The sequence below is a fragment of the Pleurodeles waltl genome, chromosome 2_2, assembly GCF_031143425.1.
Source record: "Pleurodeles waltl isolate 20211129_DDA chromosome 2_2, aPleWal1.hap1.20221129, whole genome shotgun sequence".
NCBI lineage: Eukaryota > Metazoa > Chordata > Amphibia > Caudata > Salamandridae > Pleurodeles > Pleurodeles waltl.
Genome location: NC_090439.1, coordinates 896,572,234 through 896,597,074, shown reverse-complemented (window position 1 = coordinate 896,597,074; position 24,841 = coordinate 896,572,234). Strand labels below are relative to the sequence as shown.

Here is a 24,841-nt window from a genome sequence, read left to right as displayed (position 1 = left end):
AACCGGCGGTGTCCCGCCGGTTTCCCGCTGCCCAAGGGAATCCTCCATGGCGGCGCTGCAATCAGCGCCGCCATGGGGATTCCGACCCCCTTACTGCCAGCCTGGTTCTGGCGGTTTTGACCGCCAGAACCTGGCTGGCGGTAGCGGGTGTCGTGGGGCCCCTGGGGGCCCCTGCAGTGCCCATGCCATTGGCATGGGCACTGCAGGGGCCCCCTAACAGGGCCCCACCAAGATTTTCAGTGTCTGCCAAGCAGACACTGAAAATCGCGACGGGTGCAACTGCACCCGTCGCACCCCTTCCACTCCGCCGGCTCCATTCGGAGCCGGCATCCTCATGGAAGGGGGTTTCCCACTGGGCTGGCGGGCGGCCTTCTGGCGGTCGCCCGCCAGCCCAGCGGGAAACTCAGAATTACTGCGGCGGTCTTTTGACCGCGCAGCGGTATTCTGACGGTTCCCGCTTGGCGGGCGGCTCCCGCCGCCCGCCAATCTCAGAATGACCCCCTATATCACTTCATTAACCTTCAGTAGCGCTGCCTATGCTTTATGGTATGTGGACGATTGGAGCTGACTTGGTCCTAACAATATATTATTCCACCAGACTACTACTGTTTAGTGTTGAGTTTCATATTTCAGCGCTACTTTAAGGGTTGCACAAACCAGCCACTTGTAGCTTCTGCCAAACCCCCTCTCAGCAGCTTATCAAGTATTACTAATCTCTACAACACAGGCAATTTACACTTAACCAGAGTGGTTAGAGAAAAACAATGGAAAACCATACAACCCTATAACTCTTCAGGAAGCTCTCTGAAAGCTACAAAATTAATTTGAAAAGAAAATGATCCAAATAAAAGTTTTATGCATGCATAGAGAACTAACTTAGAAAGAAGGCACCGATCAGATTTTTCCTTCCAAAATGGGATTAGAAAATTTGGGAACACAGAAACACAAGTACCTCCAACAGAACAAAATAATATATCAAAAGCACAGCCTTACAGTCCTACTTCACCAATGAAAATAAAAACTCTAGAAAAGCATCACTTTATTTGTCTAAAAAATACCCTAGCACAAACATTACAGTTCACATAAAAGTTTAACACAATAATGTGAGAGGTTGCCCTACTGGTTGAGGAGAGTGAAATGCTACTCAAGCAGCAACCACACTCATTGTCAGGGTGAGGCACAAGTAAACCCCAAATTAACCTGTGCTCAACCCTTGAGTAGCTTGGCACAAAGCAGTCAGGCTTAACATGGAGACAATGTGTAAAGTATTAATGCAGCACTTCGAACAGTAATAAAGGGAAAACACTACACAAGAAAATTCTCTCAACAATTTGGAAAAACATAGCAGAATGTTATATATAAATTAAGACCACAACTACAAAATTCCAATCAGTAGAACCAGAGATATGCAAATTTAAAGATTTAGGTTAAAATAGCACAAAAAAGCTCATAGCGAGACTCACGACTTTCTTGTCGTATGAGACTGGGAGAAAGTCACAAGTTCAGGCTGCCCACAATGGGTACTGGGTCGGATACATGGACTTGGTTAGTCCCACTGAAAAGTTACCTTCACAGTCCAGCCAAAAAGTCCAGTGAAGGAGTCCGTGAGGAGCAGGGAAGCGTTGCTGATGGTCGTCGATGTAGTGCGAACAGCAGGCCGGTCATCACAGGCAGTCATCGCAGTAGTGCAAGGATTCTATTGCCATTGCAAATGGTCAGACCAGAGCTTTGTGATGCTGCTCCCAGCGAGTGGTCGATGTTGTAGAGCAAAGGGTGGTGTTGACTGAACTTTACATTGAAAGGCAGTGTGAGTGACAAGGTTTTGGCACCAACTGGCCTTTTTGCAACTGCACAGTGCCCCAAAACTTAAATTTAGCTCCACAGAGGCTGCATAAAGGGTCTAGTGTCTAGGGCCTGAGGGGCAGCACTTGGGGGTCAGGGTTTACTCCAGCTGGATCTGGGTGCTGAGTCAGGTAGTTGTGAGCCTGTTATGTCCCTGTGGCTCTGAACAGGAGGCCAGCAGACAAGCCCTTGGAGTCACTGTGAAAGTTCTGGGTTCAGGTCCAATCCCTCTGTATCGGGCAGCAGGGCAGCAAGGCAGTAGTCCAGCAGTTCAGCAGAGTGGCAGTACTTTTAGAAGCTTTTAAAGGTTTTCCTTTGAAGTCCACATGTTTCCTGTCTCCCCGGCCCTGGCTCCAGACTAACTACAAGGGGTATGCAGCCTTTTGTGTGGAGGCAGGAGACAGCTTATGCAAGTTTAAGTAAGGCTGAGCCCAGCTCCATCCGCCTATCCCACCAGTAATGGCCCATACCGGCACACCTAAGCTCTCTATTGTGTGCGGCTGTCTGGGGGGAATACATAAAGCCCAACTGTCAGTAACACCCAGTCATGTGACACAGAGACAGGCTGCAGGCACTAAAAGGCTAAGGTGAAAAAATTTCAACTAAAAGTGCTATTTTCAAAATTGCAATTTAAAATCCAAATTTACCATAAGAGAAGGGGTTTTCATTATGATTCCAAAGACACCAAACATAAACTATTTACTTGTTTGCATTTAGAAGTTACCGCTGATTAAAAGTAATAGGGTAACTCCAATGTTATCCTATGGGAGAGGAGGACTTGCAGTAGTGAAAATGGATTTAAGATTTATCCACTACTAGTACATGTAAAAAGTACATGTTCCACTTTTTAACTACAATAGACCCTGCCCTCTGGCTGTCCTTGGCCGACCCTAGTGGTGACTTGCATGTATTAAAAAAGAAGGTTTGGGCCTGGCAAGAAGTTTATCTTGCTAGGTGGAAACAGCAGATTAAAACTGAACACATAGGCTGAAATGAAAGGCCTGAGACATGTTTAAAGGGCTACTCAAGTGAGTGGCAAAATCAGTTCTGTAGTCACATTAGTAGCATTTAATATACAGGTGTGGGGGCATTGATAGCGCCATTTTACTAGGGGCTTACAAGTAAATTAAATATGCCACATGGTCATAAGCCAATTCTACCATGCTTTAGAGAGAGAGTGCCAGCAGTTTACACTGGTTAGTAGAGTCCGAAGACCAACATAAACAAAATCAGCAAAACAGGAGGGTTGAAGGCAAAAACGTTAGGGGAAATACTATACCAATGATGTCAGATGTAACACATCAACACTTCTCTTCTTAATGGCTGTTAGCCCTGACAGCCTTAGGGTGGTCACCCCTAACTTTTTGCCTGCCTCCCTCCACTTTTTGGACACTGTTTTTGCTGGTTTTAGGACTCTGCGCACTTTACCACTACTAACCAGTGCTAAAGTGCATATGCTCTCTCCCTTAAAACATGGTGACATTGGTTAATACCCGATTGGCTTATTTACTCTACTTGTAAGTCCCCAGTAAAGTGCACTACATGTGCCCAGGGACTGTAGATTAAATGCTACTTGTGGGCCTGCAGCACTGATTGGCCACCCACATAAGTAGACCCTTAACCATGCCTCAGGCCTGCCTTTGCAAGGCCTGTGTGTGCAGTTTCACTGCCACTTCGACTTGGCATTTAAAAGTACTTGCCAAGCCTTAAACTCCCCTTTTTCTATGCATAAGTGACCCCTAAGGTACGCCCTAGGTAACCCATAGGGCAGGGTGTTATGTAGTTTATATGTCCTGGTAATGTAAAACTCCTAAATTTGTTTTACAATGCTGTGAGGCCTGTGCCTTTCAAAGGCTAACATGAGGGCTACTCTCACACACTGTTTGATTGGCAGATTCTGATCTGAAAGGAGTAACAAAGCCATATTTAGTATGGCCAGAATGGTAATACAAAATCCTGCTGACTGGTGAAGTTGGATTTAATAATAATATTTTAGAAATGCCACTTTCAGAAAGTGAACATTTCTCTGCACTTAAATCCTTCTGTGCCTTACAATCCACGTCTGGCTGGGTTGGTTGACACCTCCCTTGTGCATTTCACTGAGACAACCCCAAACACAGGGTGCTCAGCCACACCTGCATACATCTGCATACTGAATGGGTCTTCCTGGGCTGGGAGGGTGGAGTGCCTGACACATGTTAAAGGACAGTGGCCTTCCCTCACACAATGGACTGCCACACCCCCTACTGGGACCCTGGCAGACAGGATGGAACTGAAAGGGGGCCTTGTGCACTTCTAAGCCACTCTTTGAAGTCCTCCCAACCTCTAACAGCACACTTGGGCATTTAAGCAGGGTCCCTGACCCTACCAACTGAGACACTTCTGGGCAAGATACCTGCAACCTGCCAAAAGGAACTGCCTGGCTGCCCAAAGGACTCACCTGACTGCTTTTCTGCAAAGGACTGCTACCCTGCTGCCCCCTGGCTCTGCTGGGAAGTGCTCTCTAAGGGCTTGAATAGAGCTTGCACCCTTTTTCTTGAGATCTCAGGACCAAAAATACTTCATTCTGCACAGAACCCCTTGTGCGGCAAACATTCGATGCACAGTCTGCCAGAACCGACGCAGAGCCTGCATCGCGGTGAGAAAATCACTGCATGCCGGACCGGAATGACGTCACCCGACTTCCCGAGTGGAGATCGATGCAGCACCAGCGTTGTGACTGGAACTACGACGCACGGCCCGCTGGATCGATGCATAGCCGAGCTGGAACAATGCAGCCCGACTTCCAGCGAGAAGGATCGACACAGCGCCTGCCGTGCAACAGAAATTTCCCTGCATCGCCCACTGGGTCGACGCAGTTCCTGTGACTTCGTCCTGCACAGCCAGGATTTCTCTTCATTCTCCCCGGGGCATCCAAATACCCCGCAACCCGAAGAAAGTCCAAGTCAGCGCGCCGGAAATCAACGCAAAGCCTTCCTTGCGTGAAAAATAATTGACACATCGTCTGTGCGCACCAGAGAAACCGACGCACACCTCCCTGTTTTCCACGCATTTCCTCCTCTGCAGCCCCTTGTGGAAATTTTTAACGCAAACCAAGTACTTTGTGCTTGCAAGAGACACTTGTTGCTTTTTAAAGACTAAAGACTCTTCTCTTTTTTTAATCATTTTCTAAAGTGATATTTCCACGTGTACTTTTAATCAGATAAATATTCTAAATTTTCCTAAACACTGTGTGGTGTTATGCTGTGTTATTGCATGATTTATTGCACAAATACTTTACACATTGCCTTCTAAGTTAAGCCTGACTGCACAGTGACAATCTACCATAGGGTGGGCACAGGATCATTTGGATTGTGTGTGACTTACCCTGACTAGAGTGAGGGTCCTTGCTTGGACAGGGGGTAACCTGACTGCCAACCAAAGACCCCATTTCTAACAATGGCCTTTTATGCAAATGCATTCAATTGTCAAACTAGTAGAACATCTGCCCAATCAGTCAGGACTTGGCTCCCTGGCCCTCCAAATGTAAAATCAAGTAAGGTTTTCAGGATATTTACAATTAACATGTTTGAGGGAAATATGCAAACAGTGCATTTCAATGACTATGTTATGATATTGATGATGCATGTTATGAGTAATCTGAGACGCTGATTGAATTTTACTATTAGGCAGGCTGGTAAGTCCTATCCCAATCACAAACCGCTGATTTAGATGGTTAATACTGCTGTATTCTGACTTGAACATTAAATTCTTCAGCCAGGTTTCTTGGTGCAACCCAATTAATCACCAAAACAGAGTAATCTAAGTAGCTGTCAGACTCCTTTCAGGAAGAGGTAAAGCACAGAAAGGAAATTAATGTTTAGTCCTTCAAGCTCCTTTCAGTACAAGCTTAGTGGCTCAGACTCTCAGCAGCCAGAGGCCCACAGTGATCTTAGCAGCTTTATCAGTGGCTGTTGAGGGAGTCAGGGGTGGCTCGCACCTTCTTTGAGTGTGGATGCCCTAGATGGTTTGGCATTTGGTCCATAAACCATTGTCCACGCACTCTAAGCAGACATAGGCGGTTTTTAATATGACACCAATGGTCACCACAGCAATCATGCATGTCAAGCTGGCAAGGCCAGACTCAGACAGTTGCAGCATGGTGTGAGCAAGCACTAACAGCATGGCAGATGCAGCCCCGACTGGAGCCAATACAACAGAAAGGTAGATGCTGTTCCTATCGGTCAAATCGCATGGCAATGCTGACTCAGTCATGACGTGAGAGAATACACATAGCAAGGTGAATTCAGGTCACTTAGGACCGATGAAGTCTATAGTGGTTCTTGTTGATCACTGTGGAAAGACCAGGAAGCCCTCTGTAGCAAGAGTCATTCATGACTTCACTTTTTAAGCAATCTCCTTTCTCTGGGTGCTCCTCAGAGCAGGAACACACTGGGTTTTTATTCTTAACAGGTTTTCCTTCTGCAGGGTCAGGCAGACTTGTTCCCTCTCTCAACAAGCAGGCTTCGAGGTGTTCGGTAAAACCTCAGCTATTGACACCAGCCCTGGTCTCAAAACAATCCTTCAAGCACTCTGCAGAGCACTCGCTTCCTTAGCAATGAGAAACATGGAACTGGAACAAAGTGAGTTGGATTGAGTCCCACTTACATACACATTTTCTAGACAAGGGATGTGGATTAACTGTCTCAAACTTCAGAACTGGCTTGGGATGATTCTCTTTAAAACATCCTTTTGGGGGGAGGGGTTGGCGGGGGAATTGGCTGGCAGATCAAGATGGCGAACGTGCTCTCCTATGCTCCTGCTCGGCTCTGATGGCGGAGTGAGTTTCCCAGTACTGACATGCACGCTGAAATGATCCAGCGGGGCTCTGTGTTTCTGCCTGGCCCCTGCTTGAGTAAGTCCCACCCAGGCCCCAACCACAGGCAAAGAGCAGGGCTCCAAAGGACGACCCTGGGTAATACTAGTTGAGTAGACCCAGGTGGCTCAAGGCGGAGACAGAGCAGGCAAGAGGGGAGGTGAAGCCAGCCCACCGTGGTGGCGGCCACAGCGTACAGACTGTGTGAAGGGAGGGGCCAACTGCGGGTGCCTGGATTGATGGAGCAGGGCCGGCAGAGTAGGCCTTGAAGCTCCAGCAAAGCAAAGAGGTGGCCTGTGCTTGGAAGCCAAGCAAACAGAGCCTGGACTGATGGGCTCAGAGGTGCACAATGGGGCTGAGACCATGGGAGGGATGCCCTCTCAATCGGAGGCTGCCTGGATGATCTGTGACCTAGCCGGCCCACAAGGAACAGGCACAATGGGGAGCGACAAAGGCCATGGTGCAGGACCCCATGAGGGCAAGCAACCATGGTACTCGGGCTTGAGACAGGGAGATTGGCCGTTCGGGGCGTAGCAGAAGCATCAGAAGCAGCTGGTCCTGATGGGGGTGCCCTGGAAGATGTCCTGGTGAACTGTAAAGAGGGTTCCCTCTCCTTCCTTCCCCCACCTCCAGCTCCCACGCTCTGGACTGTGGAGAAACTCCAGTGGGGCTACGGCTGACCCTCTCTCTTACAGAACCTTATAGGGAGGACTGCTGTGTTTAAAATTATGATACTCCCCCAGTTATTATATAAACTCCAGAATGTCCCTCTTCATATCCTGCAGCTGTATGTATGGCACCCCACACCTTAGCAATATCCGTGAGACTGCAGCTCATTCAATTAAAATATCTTCACCAGGCTTATATTGCAGCTCTTGGCCTCCGGAAGGCCAAGACATATCTGTCACCAAAATGTCCAAAATTGGCCCTACAGCCCAAAGGGAATTTTTATCACAAAGTGTGGGCTTGCCGGCCATAAGCTGGGACGGTTTGCAAATAATCACCACTCTTTCGAAAATAGTGAGTTCACATATTAAAGTCAAGCCTAAAATAGCAACCCTCGGGATTCTGAAGGACAAGGGAGGTCCCTGGGAGGACAGGACACTGGTGGGGCTGTGCTCTCTTCTTTGACATTGCCAAACAATGGAGATCGCCCTAAGCGCCAACCCTCATGAGTTGGAGGAGGGGCATGGACTGGTGCCCTAAACAAGAAGAAATAATTTACAAACGACGTGGCTGCCAATCAAGTGTGACAAGATTTGGAGTAAATGGTGGGCTTATCATGATCGGGATGGATGAAGTGGATAAAGGCAACTGTGAATGCTGGGGACTTGGTCCCTATAAGGCTGTGGTGGGAAAGGTAATGTCTTATTTATGCTTTTTGTTAAGAACCAAGTTTCTTATGTCAAACCCTAATAAGGTTTTGCTATACAAACAAATGTCTCCGGACATTCTAATCTGTAACAAATGCTTCATGGAATTTCTAAAAGTACCCGGCCTCACTCCAGTGGCTGAATCTCCACTACCTAGTCACTGGAAGACAAGCAATATAATTCCACTGCCTGAAGAAAATTGTGCTCATCGCTCACCTTGCATCATTGTAAACCAGGTGCATCCATAATGAATCCCACTGGTTTCAGAATACAAAATCCTACACACCAAATCCTGCTACTATGAATGTGATACAAATGTACTCCACACACACTTGACATACACAAAGGATGTAAGCGCAAGGTTAGGGATTTTTTGGTAACAGCAGTACTTTAAACAATAGGTGTCAGAAGCCACACGTTCACCGACACAGACAAAAAGAAGCAATGTCCGGAAAAGCATTCTAAATTTAAAACTACATCCCATGACTAATGAAATAACAACCACAGCAGAAAGTGCCCACTGGCATAAAGGACATACTACCAGCTATAAATCTCTGCAACTATGTTTGACATGTCATTCGAAAAAGCAACATTAAATATGTTTTTGGTTTTTTATTATTTTGGTTTCAAATATCAGCTACTCAAAATATATGTTTTTCTATCAAATATGTCCTTTCCTTATAGGGTTAACACCCTCACAGAACATCTTGTCTTTTCCTGAAAGCAAAAAGCAAGGCTTATCTAAAAAAATCCGTTTTCATGTATGGTCCCCAAATATTAACTTTTGATGTACCTTTAACACCAAAGACATCTGCACTGTGGCAAGGATGCCCACCAGTTTGTCAAGGCCACAAATGTGCCACATCTGCCCACCATAATACTAAGAACCACCACATCTTATCAGGCATGGACATTATTGTTGCAAGGACAGCAATGATAATTAAATAGATATTTACAATTAGGTCAAGCTCATCACAATATGGCACGGATAGCTGCCACTATGCCTTGAGTTATTCCAAGGAAAAGCAAAACTTGTCAAAATGTATTATGCCAGAGCCAACACCACGTCAGGACTAGTTATCACTGTGTCAGAGATAAATCACTTACAGTGCAGGCACATATGCATTTGGTGTCACTGACACTAGGAATGGCTTTCATTGTGAGACAGTGTCATTCAAGGAGGGACACAAAACCAGCCGCATACATCACCCATACATAATAGCGCATATATATATGCGCAAAAAACATTTAAACAAATAAACATACATGCATGTTCACACAACTACCACCATCTGATACGTACAAGACTATTACTTGTCCCTCCACTTTCAATCCAGCCTCTGGTCTCCTTGGCTCCAGGGTGGCTAATGAACCATTATCTCAGAATTACACTCCACTGCCTCTGGCAGTCTCAATCACTAGTTAATCCACTCTGTTTATTGCTGTCACTTCTTTTGTGGCCACTGGTATTGTATGACTGCTGGAGTGGGGCTTGCAAAGTGACTACTCTCCAAGTGACATTGCTAAATTAAGAGTGGAGACAGGTGGTCATGCTGGAGGTACAGCGGGTTGTCATCGAGAGAGAGAGGAGAAAGAGAGACTGTGAGTGTGTGTGTGTGTGTGTGTGTGTGTGGTTTTTTTGGCTCTACCATTGGTTTGGCTGGCTGCCTCCCCCAAGGAAACAGAGATGTTTAGCTCTACCATCTTCAAAATTGATAGACCCTCTGTATTAGATACTGGGCTGAGCTGCACCTTAGGGAGCTACTTTCCAGGTTACTGGCAAGCTACCGGTGGGCCCAGATCTACCAGTTCAGTTGGAGACCCTTGGCATAGAGTTTTCGAATTAGAGAAAACCTCTTTAGGCTTGGTGCTTAACATTTTAAACTTCAACTTAGAACTATGCACATGGAAGTGACAGTTCAGTTCAAAAAAGTTTGTTGAAAAGTAGGGGAAAAAAGTAAAACTTGTTTTTCAAAGCAGCTGTGTTTTCTTTATTTAAAAGTAAACACAGACATTTTGTTGAACTGACCCCAGTAGGTCACCATTACTGTGATGGCCTCCAATCATAGTGAGTCGCAACTTGCAACCTACCTCAATAATATCTGAGGTAGGTGGAACTGCGATCCACTATGAATTTTCTAGGAGTTAATCTATTCATAAATCTTTTCTTGTTCCAACCAGTATTTTGTGGCCAACTATGCCTACACCTGGCCCTGCATTGTTATTTCTGACATAAACTGAAGAACAGTAGCCTTAACTAAATGTTATTGCACAATGCCGAACTGAACTGAAAAGAAGGCAGAGCATATCACACCAAGCACATATTCCAGATGTTAGAACACTGAACTGGGGCCGTAGGTATTTAACCCCAGTCTTTTGGACATTGCAATATTCGTATAAAGTTTAAAATAAGATTTATTTTAAAAAGGTGAAAATGATTGTTAGATGAGGGGACCAAACTAGCTTTGAAACTACCTACTGAGCCCTTCATTCACTGTTATGAATTTAAAAAATGCTTTTTATGTAGGCAACCACAGTTAAATATCCAAAAAAACATGGATCCCGCTGTAGTTCTTAGCAGGTGGCGGTCCATCTGGAAAACAGAACAGGCTGGCCATTTTTATGTGTTCAACAGTTCTGTGTCTCCATAATTTTTCTCCGAGACACTGAGATCAGTTCTAAAATGAGCCTGATACCTTTTGTCTCTAGCCAATAAATTCACACTTTTTCAGCTATATTTTAATTGGACACTAACGCCAAGGGTCTGATCGCCCGTTAATGGGTTAATGATAACCGTCGTTCCTACAAGTCTAGATTCTGGGAGAGGGTTTACTGCTTGATTTTGAAAATTGTCTTCAGAGAGGAAGGTTCTTTAACAGCTATTGAAAAACTTAGCAAATATGCAGTTATATGCAGAAAATAAAATCTTATGCAGGACTAATCTTCAGTTAGTTGCACTGGCTCTATGGATTATGTTATTCATCTATCGCACCAAAGCTAACAGAGAGAAAGTGGAGATTTTCTAATTATTTTTCTGACTTGCCACTTGACCTTAGTTTCTTATTAGTTCTGTGTTTCTTGGGCATGCAAACGAATATCTCAATGTATTAATGATTTTGTTTCTCATTGCTTGATATATAATAAAGTAAGTTCTAGGCTCAAAGTTTTTTTCTGAAGCCTATGGCTAGCACTGTGGACTGTTGTGGTTTGCCAAACACCAATGCTGTCTAGTCTTGAATCCACCTCATATCTCCACTACACTATACTTTCTGCCCCTTTATTTCACTCTTGCAGGCTATTTTACGGCTCTGCTCTCTCCCTATGTCACTTTTTTCCATAATTCTCTGCCCCCTTTTTCCAACTTATCTACCTTTCTCTCTCTCTTGTTCTGAATCAAAGTTTGAAGTTTAAAAATAAGTGTCAGTCCCCAAAAATGAGTGTCTAGGGGTTTGCACATCCACGTGTTGTTACACAGCCACTTCACAGCACTGTTGGTGATTTTCTCCTAGTATCCCCGATTTTGACTTTCTTTAAGTGCATTGTTTGCAATTCCATAAGGTGGTATTGATAAACTAGCCCCAGTAATGCAGGTCCTATGCTTTGATTCAGATCTGCTTTGGTGTTAGAAGAGGCTTTCCACTGACATACTTCCTTCCACTTACTTTGGTAAACATGCGAGAAGTACACACGCACACACACATATATCTATGTATATATATATATATATATATATGTATATATATATATAGTATTATAGATTGGGACTAATGTTGCCATCTTATCAAAGAGAAGCTGTATTAATAAGCTCCCAATCACACTACTGAAGGCTATAGGTTGCAGTATTCAACTGCTCTGATGGTAATTGATTTGCTCTTGCTGATTACCCCTTGAATATTTATGCTATGAAAGCTTGCCCTCTTTGCTAAGTTTTTTTTTTTAATGTGAAACAAACATTAAATGCTTTTATTCCTCCTTCACATGAGAAAGAAAACACCTTTCTCTATTTGTTTTATGACTTTTACCATATTATACTGTGATCACAAAACTGTATGTGTATATTATAGAGTACAGGTCTAAATCCACTTACTCAAGTCATTCCCTAAAATCTGCATTTTTTGTAACCAAATCAGTCTGCCTAGTCTTATCTAGTTGTGTTATGGTCTACTACATTAGAGTTAATATATTAATATTTGGCAACATATTCATGCTTCTAGTTCACAGCTGGACAGAAAGTACCATTGTTAGGCTACACCATTCAGCTAGGTTTTATCGCGATCTTTGCAAGGATACTGGGTCTGCCTTTTGAGCGCCTCTAGCATGTCGATAAAATAACAACAGTGTCTTTTTTTAAAACACCCTTCAAATCTAGTCTTTTGGGTACAGGGTATTTAAATGTTTGGCAATATAACAAATTCGTTGATTTTGTAAGATTCTGGTGCCATTATAAGGTGCCATTATAAAATTCTGTGAGAAAAAAAGTGAACGAACAGACATGTTCATCTTCTTAGCATTAAATATGGGAGCTTGGTGTGGAGTGAACCGCAGGAAGGTGGTCAAAATCAACAGTCAAAAGGCTAAAGATACCAAGACTTTGCAGTCAATGTAGTACAACTAGTTCATGCCACTGGGTGTTGGCTTGGGCAGGAAAAAAAATAAGTATGCTCTTTTTGCTCAAAAGATATCAAATGTAACTTTTCCCATACTGATTTATCAAGGATGCAACCAGTGAAAATGTAGCATCGTTGCAAAGTCTGCAATGCGTTTGTGTGAGCTTAGGTCTGCATGTCCTTCTTGTACCTGCAACAAAACCTAGCTAGGATTACACTGTCCTGAAACCAAGAGTAATGGTGTTTCGCACAGTCCTATAATTCACAGCTGCCTGTGGTCTTTAATTGGACATTGATCCCTTTGTGAGGATTCACTGGTTCATGATCCACGACCAATATCCCTTCTGAAATGAGCAACAGGCGGCCTGTTCAAGAAAACAGAATCCAGAAGCTGTAAGAAATAAAATGTCACTTTATTGTTAGTTGACAAATCATAGCAAACCTGGAAATTGGATTGTGAAGAGGCAACACAAAGTGCAAAAGGGTGTTCGCTTTCTTGTGATTTCTAACATATACCTACTTCTATTCTCCACCTCCAATGTAACGGATTACTCTGTGGGTCTGAATCCCTCAGAATAGAAATGCTGAAAAGCGAGTGTACAAGTAAACAGGTATACGGACGTCCAATCTAATGACGTTTTTAACAATATTGTGTTAATGAAATGGGGTAAAAGCAGGTATGGAAGCCACATTGATAGAACAAGAGAACCAACATATTTTAAGTTCAGGGAAATATAATAAGACAGGAAGAAAACGGAGGGCTAATACTTATCACGCTTACCTTTTTCACTGACGCTTTCACTTTCAATTTCCTGATCATCACAACTTGTGTATTCTGGCGTGGAAGCCAGCTCTTCTTCCGAGCTGCTTAATGAAAGCTGTCGCATTTTACCTCCTCTTTTCGTTTTGTATGGCTTTGGTGGCGGAGGCCTAACTGATTCTGACTGGTCCGAGCTAAGTGAATCATTCCTCAACATGGTTTCCATTTTTTCCCTTTTTGTTTTCCTAACAGCAGAACTGGGATCTAAATGGTGTTGGTTCCTTAATGAATCTGTCCTCCGCATATCAGGTCTATCATTAGGAACAGGACTATTTCGTGGGGTTGGGGGGCTATGGTTTGCGGTCCTCTGCCAATTGGGACTCGATTCCTGAACATCTCGAGTCCTCTCCATTGAAAAAGAACGCTGGCTTTCCATGGCAGCCCGACGCTCTGATGCAGACCTTTGCCTTGACGGTCGATCCATTCTCAACATTGATATCCGTGAATCATCCAGTTCCGTGTGGGCCAATGAGACATCACTATGTCTTCGTTCATGACGAGCCCTAGAGAATTTTGCAAGCATGAGCATTTGTTCCTCATAGGGTTGAGGCTTGACTGGGTAAGGAGCCAAGTTGGGGTCGCTCCTATACCGCGCCTGGTATTCCTCCTCCCGTCGTTGCCTTTCATACTCTTCCCTGTCCTGCACATCATCCTCATCTACTGGATACTCAGTAGAGCGCCTGCGACTTCTTCTATTGGAGTCTCTGTAGTCAACATGCTCAGGGTCTTCATAAAACTGAGGCCCACGGTCAGATCTCCGGTCACAGTAATCCGATGGTGACCTAGGCATTGCGCTGTCTGGTGTAGCATACTGTGAGTTTTCCCCTCTTTCGTCCAGCTGGTCGTGCCTTCTGTTCTGGTCTCGGGATATTGACGGACTTCTTTTCCTAAGTCATCAACGAAAACAAGAGGTAAGAGAAGAACTCAGTCAATACTGCCAATAGTGTTAAGGCATCTGTTATACAAAACTGATTAGGAAGTACTGCAACAAGCTGATTCAGGAACCACTCTAGCGTGACTCCATTCTCGCTGCTAATATGTTTCAGTCATCAGTTTGAGAAGAGCTTATTTCAAAGCAAGCATTAAACAAAGACCTTCCCTTCAAAAGATCATACCGGAAACTGCTCAGCTCGGCCCAAATTGCAATATACCATGTGGTTTCCTATACTTTCTGGTACCCAGGTACTTGACTAAACATCACACTTTCACTGATAATACGTGTTAACATCAAATTACAAAATATTCAAACGTAAAATTTCCAGTACCACAACTAGCACATCCTCTTCTTCATGAGGAGAACCAAACGCACTAATTGAGGGCGTGGTTATTGTCAGGTTCAGTTCTGCAAAGCTTGTACTATAAGCCTCTCAGATAGAATCAGGTAGTTTGAGGAGATGGAGGCAAGTAGTTTGAGGAGATGGAGGCAGCATGTATCCCCAGGCACAGCACAAGAATACTACTGATTTTCACCCAAGCTTAATTCTAATTTTGACAGCCTACCCGCTCCTACCAGCATCTTTAACTTGGCATGCGTACCTCTTCCCATTCGCGTCAAGCATAAGTATTTCTACATAGCTTTTTAATATTTCAGTTTTCTTTCTTCCAAATTTTGCCCAGAAATATTGCTGCATATTATTAGTTGCATTTACTTGCCTCATAGATATTTCTGAAGTAGGGCTATGACCAAACCTGTGGTGCAGATCACTGCTCTACCATGGCATGCAGTCATCTTTGTGAGACCTTGCTGGAGTATTTCAAGCTTATGGTATCGGTATATTTCAGTTTAAGATACTGCATCCAAATCTTTATACATTTACTCCGTGGTACATAATAGCATCTTTAAAAGGATTGCCAACAGTTCAGTAGCTAAGTACATTTGCTTGCTCCTGCAGCTTTTGCTATGTCATGTAGCTACAGGCTAATATTAGGCAGTCTTCACTAATAGCAACTATTCCTTCATTGTATGTGGTTCACGTTACAGAATGCACAATCAAACATGTAATTACAGGGAGGGCAGAGTAGATCGGTCTTAAGCATTTGCTTACTAATCTGGCTCCCACTGTACTAATCATATTGTTGTGCCCTGTAGTTTACACTTTGAAAGCAGCGATTATCAAATTAGTGTGTGTTTGCTTACAAATATGCACATTGATCACATTATTAAATCAAGCCTATAGTTAACAAAACAAAACAAACAAAAAATTCTAATGATAAATAGTTGTGTCCTAACATTCTATTAAAAGTTACTCATGGATGAAGTTTTTTTTTCAAACTAGGAAGATGGTACAGGATGCCATCTCTGCACTCCATGATGACAAACAACATGTTGTACATTGTGCAATATAATTTTTCAACACCCAAGTCACTTTTGTTTTCTTTACCTTTACTACTAACAAAAACTGATATAAGGACAGTACTATTGTCAAGAGAGCAATTTTATTATGTCAGCCTGCGAATGATATAAAGCATCAGGCATTCCCTGAGGGCACAACAAATAAATCATCGCACAGGGACTCTGAAAGTAAAGTGCAACTAAGAGAGGAGTGTGGCCACCGCCGGAGCAGTCAGATGCGGGTGAGACCTGCCTCACAGCAGAACCACTTAAACGTAAACTTATTTTTTTATAATTATTTTTATTGGATATTTAAACACAGAGACAGTTTAGTCAACATCAGCAGTCACATTAAGAAAAGCGAATTTAAGTCTTTATCCACAATCACTGTTTAGGGGTACAGCATATGGTGAGCGTAACTGAAGCGATGAGAAAACGGTGGGGGGAAGGGAGGACTACGTTGTGTAATGTCGGGTGGGGTATAGGAGTCCGTGAGCCCTTAGTTTTGGGAGAATCAGGATAAAATTCTGTTGGTGGGAGTCTGATCTACCTGTTAGGAAGTACTTGTTAAGATTGGGGTCGTATGATGGGATTTCATAGTCTGGTCTGTCGTGTATATGTTAGTATGGTGGCCAGTTGCGAGGTGAGCTTGAGCAATGTTTAAGCATGCTCTTATGCTGAATGTGCCAACCAGATAGTGTACTATGGAGCAACAATAAGTGATGCTGTGCAGATAAAAACAGAGCACATGGTGCTGAAGAAGATATCCCTGACTTCCTGAAGAAGTTGCATGAAATACACTGTCACAGTACCTGAACAAGTGGAACTGGAGCATGGCGCAGTAGTGTGGTGAAAAGGATCCCACAATCACAGTGCTATATACCTCACTATGAGTTAGGATACCTGAGCCAGAGGACACAAACCTAAGCTATGTACAAACTGAGGGGTACCATAGAGGTGGCAGGTTCAGAAGGGGCCGCAAGTGTGGTTCTTGTTCCTGGACTCCTGATGCTGACTACGATTTGAATTTAGTAGGAGGTAGGAGTTTTCTCTCCTACCCATCCTGGGCTCTGTTTTCAGCTGTATTATTTTGGTTGTCTGTATGTGAGAAATTTTTCACCTGCTATATATGCTCACCCAAAGAGAGGAGTGAGCGTCTTGCAGCTGGCCCTGGGCTCCTATTGCTGCATGCAAGGAGTGGAGGGCTGCTGCAAAAATCCCCTGCTGGGGGAAACTTAGAGTCAGAACAAGCCACAGGAAGCAAGTCCTCCTCTCCAACACCGAGTGTGGAGTATAGCGAAGGTGGCAAGCCCAAATCCATTAGTCAGGAGGTGGAAAGGGGAGGATAACCATCTGTGAATGTTGCAAAAGGGAACAATCAAACTCTGCATTATCCAAGTCCGAGCATGTTTTCGGAAAAGAATTAAAAACCTAGCTGTTTGACCAAAATTAGACATATTATCCTGCCTGCATTCTCAGTTTCTGCTGTGGAAAGCCGGGACACTTCTGATGAAGCAGTTGTGCACTGTACAAATGCCATTGATTTCATTTGCTTTTGCAAAAGGGAACTTCCAATAATCAAATCCAGCAAAATTCAGTTGCAGCACCACTTACAAGGGAGCAGCATTGGCATCAGGAGCAGAGTATAAGTAATTATCTCCACAGACTGAGTGCCTCACAAATTATTAATAAAGGAAGGCACTGAGGTAAAAACGACTCTACACTCACATAAGCAGATCAACAGGTATCTTTTGAGAACTGGAGTGGCAACTTTTGTCACAGTTTTCGAGGCCTTTCTATGCACAATAAAGAGTGCAAGGAATAGGACTTGGAGCTTGAAAGAGTCTAAGGGGTACAAATTTAACGAAAGTAAAGTGATTACAAAAGCTGCCAAAAAGACACAAACTACCCCTTGAAGATTGCAGGGGAGAAACATAGCCTACGAGAGGAGAGGCTGATAAAATCATCAACAAAATCCCTATTCTGGCTTTAAATCCCAGTTACTATCATGGGGGCCGAAGAGAACAGATCTGCCAGTTTGGAGTGTAGTACATACCGACCCTTGAAACCCCTGGAAGGGCACCTTATAAGAGTCTTATGTTCTCCTAGAAAAGTAAACAAAGAAGGAGGGCTCCTAGGGTGCTCCTTTCAACATCCAACCAATATGAAGTGCTGGATAGGGGAGAAGATGTAGCATCTTCTATACTGATACAAGGTTTCGAAGTTGCTGCAGCAACACAACAGTTAGTGTTCCAAATGAATGTAAGTTGAGACTCAGACTCACAATTAGCAATATCAAAACACAAAAATGGTCCAGGGAAAGGAGGCGTGGAGTGGATGCTTAGCGAGATTTCAACTGAAATAAAAAAACAGGTTCTGAAGGGAACCAAAAATCATCTTGGATACACGTCAGAAGCTAGAAGAGAAGATTATGGAACTGTATTTAGAGGATGCTTGGACAAAAACATCACTCCTCATTGAAAAGACCACTCTGGACTTAGCCCTTCTAGGGGAGCAGAGAAGACAACACAAGAGATATTAGAGAGATTGGAAAATCAGGCCAGGAGAAACAACATTAAGATAAAAAATTTACCAGAAGAAGCAGACAGCTCCAACATTAAAGTAGCAGGAAATCTAAAGGGTGCATAGCGACCCATATAGGCCAAATCCAACCAGGAAAACTCCTAGGAAGACCTTAGTAAATTTCCGTAACTTCCTGGACAAAGATACAATATTATGGAGGGTGGGCATTAGGGAAGAAAATGACTGAGATGCAGAGATTGGGTGTGAAGGTCCAGTTAAAGTTCTCAGCAACTCTAAAAGCTATGTGGAATATTAAAATGTTCTTTATAAAAGGTGTGGGGGAAGTACATGAATTTATCAAGAAAATTAATTCTGGGTAAATACAATAACCAAAAGATGTGTGAGTGTAGAACACTGATCAATGTTTAATAATATCTGACTTGAAGGAGCCTCTCCAGTCACATCCTTGGGAGAAGCAATAATCAGTGATCTTAAAGCCAAAAAAAGAACCCAAGTGGTGTGAATCATATCAGGTCTATTTTCTTATTAAACACAGACTATAAGAATTTTGCTGAGATCTTTGAAAAAAGGCTTTCATTGGTAGTAGAGAAACTGGTGTCCAAAGATCAACAGGGATTTATCCCCGGGGGAGACAGTTAATAGATTAGTGCAACAACAAATCAGTACAATAGATCTGGCAACAATACTTAAATTCCCGTTTGTGCTAATTTTGATAAGCCTTCGACCAGGTCTACTGGCAATACTTCTGGCCCTGTTTGGGATACTGAATCTATTTCATTTTTTATTTTTTTTAAATCAACACAATCAGTACTCTTTATTCCAAAGCATGAGTAAAGACTCCTGGTAAACTGAATCCTGTCAGAGAAACTTCCCATCAATAGATGCACACAACAAGGAAGCTCCTTGTCATCAGCCCTCTTTGATGTATACATAGTGTCTTTTACCTATCATGTGAGAGCAGGAGATAGTATTCCTTCTTTTGAAGTGCAGGGTTACAGGAAAAAGATAGCTCTCTACACTCATGACCTAATTCTCCATACAAATTATCTGGAGAAAGCTGTACAGAGGTTTGAACAAATTGCCTTAGAGCTTGGAGTATTGTAGGATATAGACTGAATCAAGACAAGCCTGAAATCATGACCTGCTACTTACAGTACAATAGTCGTTTCTCAAAAAAGGAGCTGAAATATTTAGGAATTGAGATAACCCACAACGTAGACTTGATCCCTAAAATCAATTTAGACATGACTGCAAGAGAGATAAATAAACTACTAACAAAGTGGCAGAACCTCTTGCTGTCTATTTATGGGCAGGTTAATAATCAAAAGGTGTATGCTTCCTAAACGCACAGTTCTTTTCCGCTGCATTTCCCGCCAGTTGAGAAACATGCTCTCTGTAAGATCCAAAGCAAGTTACATAGCTTTATCAGGGCATCCAAAGGAGTCAGCATATCATGGAAAAAAATAAGGATGAAACTAAAGAAGGGTGGAGTGCATATGCCAGACATTCAATTTTATTGTTGGTCTTTCCAATTCATATCTTTTGGAATGCTCTTAGGATTTCCGGACCAATCTGATAGAGCAAATGTGGCAGGTGATGCTAAAAAGCCAAAATGTGCAGATTTTTTTATAATTTTGGCTCCCCTAAGTTTAAAAAAAAAGTCAGACTCAAGACTCTTAGAACCAAAGCATCATGGGTTGGTGGACAATACCTTTTTATAGTGATCTTGTCCCTGTACAGGAAATCCCCTGGGTACTCCAAAATGCTCAAATGTTCTGAGTGACCACTCAACTAAGCTGATCTAACAATCTGGGGCAATCTGTTTGAAGACAATGGCCTGAAAACATGGGACTACTTTTAGCTATAGACCAATTGCAAACTTTCCAAACGTAAGTGTTCTCAACTTTCTTCATGTAGTGCAACACTGGACTGGGGAAAAAAGACTGGCGTCAGAGGTGGGAAAAAATTATTCATGCTGGAAGCACACTGAAAAAAGCATTAACAAAGCTGTATGACTTCATCTGTGAGACTGAAGCTCTAACAAGACCTCCTTTGTATACAGTGTGGGAAGGATACTTGCCAAGCCCACAGCAGAAAAAATTATGGCAAGTATTTTTTTAAATTGCATATTTCTTTACAAAGCCTTCTACGATTAAGAGGGACCATCTTTTTACTTTGTACAGGACGTACTAGACTCCATATAAGATCTCAACATTGGCACAAGTACAAGGATCTCAGTGCAAGAAGTGTGCTGCCCCGGATGCAGACGACGGTCACATGTTTCTGGAGTATCTTGCTTTGAAGCAGTTTTGGAACAATACAAGATATTGATAGCAAGACAAGCAATCTGCAAAAAGTGGATAAACTAAAAACCCTTACAGAAGAGGGAATGGATTAATGAGGTCAGAAGAATCTCAAGATCTAAAGAGTATAATTAAGAAGGTCCAGTATTTGGGCTAGAGTAGTGAATGGCTGGGCATGAATACTTGGCATCACTGTTGGGCTTTTCATGTTGGATAAGAAGTGGTTATTTATGTAGCAATAAAGACGTAAGACTTGATCTTAACACCACAGGTGTAGATTTGGATTGCCTACTGGGCCTTGGCACAGTTATTAACGTTGGGTGCTGAAATTTAGAGGTGATGAGGACTACTAAAAATATTTATCAGAACTAGCAAGGGAGCTACAGCAACTGGGGTGAGGGGGATGGGGTGGAGAGCGATAAGGGGGCCAGCTACTGGAGTTTTGGTGTTGTAGTTTAAGAGTCCTTTGGGCAGTGCTTAATTTGAGCCAATGCAGGTGGGGTTCACTTGCTCTCAAATCTGGGGACCAGGATTAATTTTTTTAATTATCAGACCTTGACCCAGAACAAGCATGAGAAAGGCAAAAAATGATGAAGGAATGAAGAGGAGAAACACAGATAAACAGTGACAAAGGAAAAGTAGGGATAAAAAAAGTCCTGCTCAGGGGAAATTTGGGAACGGGGTTGGTGATGGTTGATGAAAAATGCATGGGGTGGAATTAAAACAAGACACCCTTGGCCTTTGGTAACCCTGACATTCAGCAGTGATGCAGCAGGGTTACTAGAAACACTTTTGGCCTCAGCCCATATTCTTTTATAAACTAAGCACTATTTTTGGACATTCAGACTCAGAGTTCCAGACCCAAAGGTGTGGTGCAGCACCTAAGGCGGCATATGCCACAAGCCTGCAGGAGGCCACTCACTCAGATCGCCACAGTTCACATGTTGAGGGAGCCTGGTGATGAAGTAAATGTGTGGAAAGAAAATTATGAGCAGAAACCATAAAATTATTTGAGGGCAGCATCAGAGCAATGGGAGGCGATTTGGCCTTACAGTGGGTGGGATGACTTCTAGCATACATGTACAGTAGTTTAATAATGCACTGTGGAACTGGGTCTGAAACAACAACTTCAGGGATACATCAGCACATGGAATAAGGAACATGCCCTGAACCTGGAGGGTGGAGTTCAGCCTTAGGGATCCTTAAAAAAAGGAGGGTGGTACGGGGGTACTCAAATACCCTGAAAAATAATAGGGCCAGACAAGTGGATGTAGTAGTGGTCCACAGGGTAAAATGGCATTTTTTTAAAGAATACATTGACACAAATGGGTGGATCAAAATCCTCACCATTCCAAGGGGACCTAGTGAGTCCACTAACTCCAGATATGTGAAAGCCATTGAAGTTTCTGGGAGTCAGAGGTGGAGGGAGGGATATGTGTGGACTATAAATCTAGGGAGATTCTCCTTGGATACAAATTACATAGGTTATCAGCCACAGTAATCATTGAGGAGGGAAGGGAATCAGATATCGAGGGTAAGGTTGGCAGACTACTAAAGCAAGTGACAGACTTGCCACAGACACCCCCACCAATGAACAGCAGGTCCAAAGACACACAGAGATGTTCCTGAAGAAATAATGTGTGTATTGTTAGAAATCCTGAAAATTAAGAAGGAGCAGCATGGACAACTATATTGAACTGATGCTTCACAAGCTACTGACAAGAGAGAATGCTTCCATTTATTTTGGTAGAAAGGATACAGATTTTTGGCTTGGGAAATCTTAGTACATATGGCAAACCATATTTTTATATGTCCAGCTTAGATTGTTTGCACCCGCAAATTAAGCACAGAGAAAGATCTAGTAGGACATCTAGGCTGATATGAATAGACTCTTAGGTCATCTTTTCAACATCATCAACACCACCTTGCAAACCTAGTTTTTCACTTACCATGCTGTAGAGGTTTAAGCTTGTCGAGAATACTATCCTTGCTGCCACTGAAAAGAAGCCTCAGCACTAGGCTGAACAAAGTACCAAGATATAGCTCTACACACATCAGCAAGTTTACCTCCCTGCCTTGCCATTGCCAAATGTACAACTCTCAGCCCGTAACATTCACTGGTGCATTCCACAGAACAAAAGGGACAGTGTTCGATAAGCCCTGGGACCAAAGACAATGAACTATTCAACATCAAGAGGGTGAAGAATTGTGGTGACAAGGATCACTAGACATGTCGATATTGGGTATCCTATAGTGACTCGCACACTATTGTAGGGAAGTGTAGTCCTCATTAGGCATGCCTGAGGATATAGAATGTCTCTAACGTGTAACTCTAAACAATGCATTTATTAACTTGGTGTAAATATTAAAGATAGGAGCATGTAGGTTTGTAACGTTTTTTACTCACTACACCTGGTGTCCACGCTTCACTCTGTGAATGGTCTTTTACATGAATCTTATTATGAATTTTCTTGCTGCTTTAGCTTCTTTTTCAGGATTTGGCCAAAAATATGTTATGAAAACTTTCACAAAATTGGTGGTTCTGCTCACAAATGTGCATAGGGGATAGCATCTGACCCTCTATGACCATGCTTCTCCACATCCAGCTCTGTCAGTTTTTTTTAGGATACCAGGATCAGTTCCTGGCATCAAGCAATAGCTGACTAAATACAAATGTTCGGTCACTCAGGCTGATCACATGGCTTAATTCCTAAAAACTGTGACTCGCATACTGGACCAAAAATCCACCTTCTTTAAAACAAAGCTGTGTTTTTCACATTTATTATCCTGTTAGGATTTCACATCCTCAAAGGATATGTGAATTAATAGTCAAAATATCTACATAATTAGCACTCTGAGGCCTACTGTCGCACTATTTTCTCAAAAATAACTGAATGGATTTACATTGCAAATACTGAATGGATTAATAGCATAAAGTACACTTTTGAGTAAAGTTCTAATTTCATGCCATGTCTGGTGTGATTAAATTAAGAATTGTTTCTGTAGTATACACCAAAGTTTCCTAAGGAAATTAACACTGAAAATGCTAAATCTGGGACCCACTTTTTACTCACCCTTCTGCGGACAGATATGCAGGAAACTTGGCATGACAAAAATGTGTAAATTATGCAAAGATTTTTAGAACATTTTGTTAAAATGTATCAAAAGTTATAAGAAAACCAAAATGGGTGTGGTATGTGATTCCTAAATATCTACATATATGAAACTGTGAGAAATTGGGTTGTTGGTTGACTGGTGTGTGAGCCCTGGTCAAGCAGCAACCACAGACCTTGTCAGGGCAAGGCACATGCAAACCTCAAATTGTGCTCAACCCCTTGGTAGCTTGGCACAGACCAGTCAGGCTTCACTTAGAGGCAATGAGTCAAGTATTTTGCAACACTTCAAGCAGTAATAAAGTGAAAAAACACCACACAAAAAGTATCCCACACCAAGTTAGAAAAACAGATAAAAAATAATAATAAATAAAACAAGGCCAAAGGGGCAAAAATTATATCAGAAGAAACATAAATAAGATATTTTAAAAGAGTTTAGTGAAAATAGCACCAAAAAGCACAGCTTCAACTCAGGATATCTGGCTGCGCTGGACCAGGTCAATGTCACACCGCAGTGGCGGTCTCTGCAAGGTCCTGGTGTGAATGTGCCCTTTTGTGGTTGGGAAGAGCCCAAAAGCTTGATTTCAGCACCTCTCAGTCACACCAAGTGCCATAAGCTAGGACATACTACAATGCACACGACCTAAACAGAGTTCGAGAGCAGACAGCATCATATTCGCATGCATTAGAATTCACCGAGACCTAAGCCACAGAGTTATAAACGTCTGAGTCCTGACATCCTCCCAGTGTGGCATGGAAGGTTTAGCAGAGAACCTCATTTTTGTTTGCTCCTTCAGAACTCTGAATTTGCAGTAAGATGCAGTTCCCTCAACATATACTTGTATCTAATAATAATGAGGATCAGCTGCTACAGGTGAGCTGCTGATGAAGGATTGCAAGAGCTGCTCAGCCACATTGAAAAGGTTACATTGAAGTACCCCAATCAGCAAAAGGTGGCATGTTCCTATCGCCCCATTGTTACAATGTGTTCTACTGCTTAAGGAAGCAGGCAAGGGTAGGGCTGGTACATCTACTGCAAGGCTCCCTGGAGC

The 24,841-nt window shown here is 42.9% G+C and overlaps 1 protein-coding gene across 1 annotated transcript in view; it reads right to left on the bottom strand.

Annotated features, from left to right (window-relative positions):
• RIMS2 (regulating synaptic membrane exocytosis 2) overlaps positions 1–24,841 on the bottom strand; it is a 1,513,920-nt gene that overhangs the window by 781,179 nt on the left and 707,900 nt on the right. The window contains exon 6 of the mRNA XM_069220600.1: positions 13,459–14,384. Within this exon, the coding sequence (XP_069076701.1) occupies positions 13,459–14,384 (926 nt within the window). The remainder of the gene's footprint in view (positions 1–13,458; positions 14,385–24,841) is intronic.